The sequence below is a fragment of the Apaloderma vittatum genome, unplaced genomic scaffold (assembly GCF_000703405.1).
Source record: "Apaloderma vittatum isolate BGI_N311 unplaced genomic scaffold, ASM70340v1 scaffold13777, whole genome shotgun sequence".
Taxonomy (NCBI): domain Eukaryota; kingdom Metazoa; phylum Chordata; class Aves; order Trogoniformes; family Trogonidae; genus Apaloderma; species Apaloderma vittatum.
The window spans coordinates 1-7,441 of NW_009725234.1; the positions used below are offsets into that span (position 1 = coordinate 1).

Sequence of the window (7,441 nt, forward strand, 5' to 3'; positions counted from 1 at the left end):
CTGGGGTAGAGGTGCAGACCCTCCAGGGAGGTTTTTGCTTCGTGATGGGAAGGTTCTTCTCCTCCATGTGACCTTAAGGTTCACTTAGGCACCAGAGGGGTGGAGGTGATGGTGTCCTGGAGCCAGGTTTTGGATCCTTGTGCTGGACAGAGGAGGAACAGGTGTAGAAGAGATGTGGGTTCTGTACCGAATGGAAAAGACATGGATATTATCTGTCTTCAGAGGGGCTCACTGTCACAGAATTGACTTTCTCTCTTGTTTCTCCTGTTTTCCACCAGGGAAGGGAAACTACTGGACCTTAGATCCCAACTGTGAGAAGATGTTTGACAACGGGAACTTCCGTCGCAAACGCAAGCGGCGCTCTGAGCCCAACGCCCCCGCGACCGCGTCGACCGCCTCCTCTCTGGGGGGCCTGAAGGCCGAGGAAGAGCGACCCATCCCAGCCACGGGCAAACCGTGTGGAAACAGCCCACCCCCAGAGCTGGAGCCCTCGCCTTCTGCCAGGGACCATCCAAAAAGCTCCTCTCCCTCCGGTATCATTTCATCCACCCCTAGCTGCCTCAGCACCTTCTTCAGCGGCATGAGCTCCCTGAGCAGCGGAGGCAGCCGGCTGACGGGGGGTCTCGGCAGTGACCTGCATCACAGGAACTTCTCTGCTGGACAGCTGAGCAGTGGCACTTTCAACCCTTCCAGCAGCTCTTCTCAGGAGGTGCCTTCACCAGACCAGCTGCAGCGGGTTGCGGGTCCTTCGCCCGCCTACTACAGCTCCTTCCACCCCAGCAGCAGCAGCCAGGGAGCCCAGTACAACCACTACTACAACTTCACAGTTAACAGCCTCATCTACACCCGGGACGGAACGGAGGTGTAGGGTGCTGGGGCAGCCTGCTGGTGAGCACTGCAAAGGGAATGGGAGTTGCAGGTGTGTCTGGCAGCACAGGAGGGACCCTATGCTTTCGCAAACAGCATTTCAATGTGGACGCTTCCCAGGAGTTCTTCCAGGAAGACCAATCTTCTCACCTTTCAAAACAAAAACACCCCTTAAGCACCAGCAGAAGGCAGATGCAAAGTCTCTACCCCATCCTGGAGGAATGTTAGGTGGTCTAGGTGGCTTGCCATCTAAATTCTGCAGACGAAAGTGAACTGAATTGATGTTTTCAGAGGTTTCTAATCCTGAATGTAGAATAAGAAGTTTAAAAACTATAAGCATAAAGTGGTATCAGTGAGAGCCAAGTGTAGACATCCCATGAGTCTTAGAAGAGAACAGAAAAAGAAAAATAATGAAGAGATTTCTTATGAAGTGCCTTGTACAATGTATTAAAAAACTCTTCTGCCAGCAGTTGCCTCTGTAACCCTTTGTTTTCTGCCCTGATCCTGCAATATGCAATGCACAGGGTGGGGAATACTCTGGGTAAACACCCACCCAAAAACCTCCTCGAAACCCACAGAGGTTCCTATGTATGGCATATTGTACAGCCAGGGCTGTGTCTTGTAAAACAATCTTTTTTTTTCCCCTGAGCTTAGTACCAAAGATAACTCTAGCCATGCAGCTTTAGCACAAGAATAAACACTGGGGTATTTTTATACATATTTGTAGTAAATGTAACTCTTCTGTACATATGTTTCTATGTGGTTTTTTATTTGTAAATTATGCTCTGGAGCTGTACTTATTTATAATGTGTTTTAAACTTTGTTAAAGTTTATTTTACTTTGTTTCCCCTTCTTTTTTTGTTGTTTTATTTGTTTTGAATTTTTTGTTTGTTTTGTTTTTGTTCGTTAGTGTATTAATGAAACTTTTCAGGCTGAACAGCTGTTGGGAATAAAATGTTAACAATTGTTAGATTTTTTTTTTTTGCCTGGTTGTTCCTCAGTGTGTTTGAGGTATTTTGAAACTCTGTGGGAGACAGGTTTTGCTTTCACGTGGTTTGGGATAAAAGGTGCAAAGATTTATGAACAATTTCGTCTGCACAGTAAGACAGAAATAACCTACTTCGGGGTCCAGAGGACATGTATCTGAGCTGATTTGCAGCCTCCCTGTGCAGATTGAGCACTTGGAGCTTTTTTGTTTGTTTGTTTTTGTCAACAGTCTGAATTACAGCTGTCCTTTTTCAGCCTGGCTTAGTAAGGGGAAAAAAAAAAAGGAAAAAAAAGTAAAAGAAGCAGGGCTGTTACCAGCATGGTGCTAGCTAGCAGAAGGTACAAAGCCTGAGATTGACTTGTTGCCTCAACCCGTTTTGCAAATCATTTTTTTGAACGGGATTACACCTGCTCACAGTAGTGGCGGGCTAGCTGAGAAGTGAGACCTCAGTGAGCAGACCCACAGGCTCTCTTGAGGATCCCTCCTGATTTGTGCTGCTGGGAAAGGAGAATCCATCCTGGGATTCTCCTTTCCGTCGTAGGGCAGCCCTTACCCAAAAGGATCGACTCCTGATTCTGGCCGTTTGCATAAGGTGTTTGCTGAGTGCGGGTAGAGCGTACATATAAATGCCTTCACGTAACATCAATAGTGAAGTTAGGCGTGAAATTGCAGCTCTTGAACGTATATGCATCTGCCGTGATGTAAGGCCATCCCTGCAGGCTATTCAGAAAACAAAATTGTTGGCAGCACCTCTTCCATGGCTACCTGAATAACATACAGGGTAGTGATGCAAGACAAACTGCTGCCTCGATCCAAAATATAATGAAGCCATGACGAAACATCAGATGACTTCCATGTGCTTGGGATCGGGACCAAGTACTTGCCCCAGCACTGGCCAACCCCCATTTGTGCAATAGCTGAGACCAGTGGGCGGGTGGCAACTCCTGCCTCATCCCCCTCTCGCTCACCCCTTCCCAGCACAGATACCATCTTCCTGGCTTTAGGGGTAATTCCTCCATGTCTTGATTTTTAATCGCTTCTCAGGTGATGCAGGGGTAGTGATAATGGAGGGAAAGGGCAGGCTGACACTACCCAAAAGACAAGGTGGTCAGTCTTGTCTTGCTTGAGTTCAGTCCCACCAGGTGTGGAATAGCTTTAATTGGATTTTGGAGTGCTGAGTTTGATCTAAAAGCGACGGAGGGATTCCCAACACCTTCAAAAGATGTAGAGCCAGTCCTTCCAACTGCTTACTCACATATTTAAGTGACCATTGCACGCTTTCTCTGCTCTGCCAGCCTACTGTGGGACGATGTGGGGTACTTACATGTGTCCATCTCACACTCTTCCACTCAGATTTGTGATTTGTTTCAGGGTTTACCCTCTCTCACGTCCATCACCTGTATATTTCTGCAGACAATATCCATAAATGTTTGCTCCTGAAGATCTCAAATCAATGGCAAATTTGTGTTGCTCTGTGGTCTGCCTCTGACAGTAGGTACTCATCAAATATCCTATGGCTCAACACACCTTCTTGTGCTACCTCAGTTGGGCCAGAACGTGCCAGAGCAGAGCCAGGGAAGGATTCACCCACCACAGTGCTCCAGCCCTGCTCCTGAGGGATGGTGGTGGGTTCTAGGGGGGCTTTTGGCAGGTCTAACTCTCCCCAGTGCGCCTTTCCTGTCATTAGCACCAAATCCTTCTCCCTCTGGGAAAAGTGAGCCCTTAGCTGGAACCAGGGGCTGTGGCCCTTCCTGCCACACACCACCCAAAGGCTGGTGTGGTCATGATAAATCGACCTGTCCAAAGGACACTTGAGAGTAGATTTCAGCAAATAGACACCTAGTCTGCAGAGAGGAGCCAACTGAATGAGCTAATGGGAGCCTTTTAGGTTTCCTTTTGTCATTAAAAGAGACTTTTTTTTTTTTAGCAAATCTTGGAAGAGGGAGGGCAAGAGGATTGAGTTTAATGAAAGGCACTTAAAAGCAGCAGGGCTATTGTCATGGGCTTTGGGGATTTACTGCAATTCCCCCATTGAAGAAGCAGGGAGACAAAGGCAATTAGCCTGCCGGTCCCACCCTGAGAGTCCCCACTCCCCTCTAAATGCCAAGGCCATGCCTGGGATGGGAAGTTCTCCATGACAATGAGCCTCTTCCCAGCCTGGGTCAGGTGACACCCCAGCAATCCAGGGCATAGTGGGTTCCAGGGAAGTCAGCGGAGAAATGTCTTTCCCTTGAAGAGAGGCTCCAACTTCAGGTCTCCATCCTCTCCGCTCCAGCAGTCATAGGAATCACCCTGTAAAATGACTTCTTCTGGTTTTGAGAGAGAAATGACATTATGGTGGGAGTAGCTGGGAGCCCACAGATCCCCATCTGCTGGATGCTAAAGCTAAGTGTCACAAGAAGTCTCATTTTTGCTTGGTTTCTCCACTCTTTCTAAACATCTCGAAAGATGCCACCTCAACTGAGCAAGACTGATGGAGCACAGCCATGCTCGTGAAACCATGGTCATTCTGATGGCTGCAAACACAACTGCCTGGTACCTCTGTCCTACACTGCCTGTACCCTCCGGCACTCCCAGCCAGGGACTGTGGATCTTCGAGCACACATAACTATCGAAAAAAAGTAGTCCCTCCTTGAAAAGAAGTACAGTCCAACGGCATTTCAAGACATGCATTGGATCAGTAACACAGATGTTTGCTGGATCCTACGTGTGGCACTTCTCCAGCAAGGGGTCGTTTAATTTTACTCAACACTGGCCTTATCGACATGCCAGCAAAGGTTCAGACAGGCACCCACTGCAGGTCTGCACTTGAGCTACTCCACATTACAAAGGCTTTGCCAGTACAGCTGGATCAGCCCAGTCCCCTAAAGGAGACCCAGCTCCCATCAACAAAGGAAACTCTTGTGCCAGTAAAGTTAAACCCCCCACCCCCAGCAACACCGAGTATATTGCGGGGTGGTGGGACGGGATTCAAGAGCAGAACACAACCATCCACGCTGGGTTTCATCATCCGCCAGCTCTTCTGGAAATAGGGCTTCAATTACTGCCACTGGCCATGGACTGTGGTTCGCATCTCTTCTGGAGGAGGAGGGTTTTGACTTGCCCTGTCACTCACAGAGGCCATGAAAGTTTGCCACACTGTGGTGTGCCTACACAGAAGGTTTTATTGTATTTTTTTTACACCAATTGAGGGTGATTTTTGCCAGAATTATTTAGGGATAGTTCAGAAGATGTAGTGGTGTTCAAGAAAAGTACAGGTATTCTGCCCTTGTACTCTCTGTATTTCAAGCAATAGAAAAATCTTCATCAGATTTCCTGAGATAAAGCCCCACAAGCCCTGCAGATCTCACCTGAATGTGATGCACCTAAATTCTTTCATTCTCCTTTTTTGGAAAGCGGTGCTATCAGTCTCATTCTGATAGCACACAGAATTAAGAGGGGTAAAGCTTCATTATGTAGCTTGACCCAAGATGAGAATCAGGCCCACTTAACGTGCAGGGATGGTTGATGCTTCACCTAGAAACCGCTGTGTCAGTTGGAGACTGAAATTGGTTGGAAATTTTTTCTGGTTAGGCTTCAGCAAAATAAATAAATAAATAAATAAATAATATCAGTTTTATTGTCCTGTCAGAAAATCCCTCCAAAACACATTTTTATTCCCAATTATTTTTTTTCTCTGCTGAGAGAAGAAAAACATGGATTTACATTTTCTTTTTCCTTCTTTTTTTGGCAGAAATCTCCATCAAGTTGAACGCCCCACCCCCAATATTTTCTATTAAAAAGCAGGTTGGTGGAATGTTTTTGACCAAATTACTGAGTGCAATATTCACCTGGGTAAGGTGACGAGAATTTGCCCCTCAAGGAATAACTGAAGTGTAATGTAAAACATCAAAGGTGTTATATTTTTTTTACCTTATACCTGAGCTATCTCTGAATCATATCAAATAATCTTCTCGTTTCATAACACTGTACAATGCAGGCTAAAAGTGTATGTGATCTGCTTTGTGTACTGCTGAATGGATGATTAAACTGTCTAACCCGAGGGATATTCATCCAGGGCCTGCCCCAAACACAGTGAAGTCAGGGGAAAGACTCCCACTGACTTCAGAGGGCTTTGGAGCAGACCCATAATCAGCCAGGCTCTAATATACTTCAGGTGGTGTCTCTAAGACTGCCCGGGGACACGTAAAAGGAGCTAAAGATTGCACATTTGTGAATTAAACATCGTTGGCCTGAGCTAGGCAATTGGCTGCCGTAGGAGAGCGGAAGCCTTCTTCCCTGTCCGCCTAGGCTCCTCGGATCATTTTCCCTTTCCTGCAGTCCATTGTGTCCAGGATTTATTGACAAAGCAAAGCTCTCGCCGTGTGGCCAGTTCACGTTTGCAATAAACAGTGACAAATCAGGTCAGGACAGATGGCTAATCTGCCCTTGGACCCTTCAAGGGGTGTTGATTTTCTATCTAATTAAAGTAAATAGCGGAGCTGAGCTGTGCCATTTCCCTCCCAGGCCAGTTTGGAGCGTGGCAGAACCTCGCCCTACCACTTTGGGGCCACCACAGGTAATGATCCTGAAACACGCAGGATTAGTGCTTCAGCTCCACGAAAGTGGAGGGAGTCAAAAATAACACCGAGCAGAACCAGGCTTGGACTTCCTCCAGCAAGGATAGGTTTAGACTGGACATTAGGAAAGATTTTTTTCTTCACGGAAAGAGTAGTCAGGCACTGGAATAGGCTGCCCAAGGAGGTGGCTGAGTCACCATCCCTGGATGTGTTTAAAGGTTGTTTAGATGTGGTGTTGGGGGATATGGCTTAGGAGTGAGCTTTGTAGAGTAGGTTAATGGTTGAACTCGATGATCCCAAGGGTCTTTTCCAACCTCAATGATTCCATGATTCTAAAGTGAATGATGCTCAAATGGCATCTAATTGTATTGTGTGTGTGGAAATGATATTTACGTCCATGTAAGTGGTCTTCTTTTCTAGACAATGGACATCTAATAAAGCTGCCAGGCAGCAGGTTCAAAGAAGACCAGAGGAGGTGGAGGTGCCTTACTGGTGGTGGAGGTGCCCTGTGGATCTCCTTCTTTCAGGAGGTTGGAAGCTTGGCAGGATGGGTTCATAGAAATGAAAACCCAGCAGGGGTTAAGAAATGTGAGGACTCGCATCTTTAGGGAGAAAGTTCCTGAACTGCAAAGTGCTGGAGCATGGGAATGTGTTTTGGGGAAGTATCACTTTGAGTAAGTACAGCATTCCACCTTTTGGCTCTATGAGGCAGGACCGCGAGTTTGACAGTCTGATCCAACAGAGCCATTTCATGTTCCTATATTTATAGTAGTGCGGTTAAAAACATAGTTTCAAGTTTCCATCTTAGTATAGGCTGATGCAGAGCTCTACCTATTCCTGTTGATTTGCACAAGCGCTGAAGACACTCAGCTTCATGCCGCAGTTTCCATCCTAAAAAAAGCTGGATAAATTATGGCAGACAAGTTGCTCTCTGCAGGTGCCTATTTCTCTCCATCCAATGCAGAAGAAGCCTGGAGAGCTAATTTAGGCCAAGCTTTTAGACCTCCCCCACGGCAGGAATGCATGG

At 46.8% G+C, this 7,441-nt stretch overlaps 1 protein-coding gene across 1 annotated transcript; it reads left to right on the forward strand.

Moving 5' to 3' along the window:
• Positions 1-278: 278 nt before the first annotated feature.
• Positions 279-868, forward strand: LOC104276484 (forkhead box protein I3-like; the record flags this gene model as incomplete). The annotated part of the gene is made up of 1 exon (XM_009872813.1): positions 279-868. A coding segment is annotated over one exon (590 nt), but the record flags the coding sequence as incomplete, so codon positions are not given.
• Between the last annotated feature and the right edge of the window lie 6,573 nt (positions 869-7,441).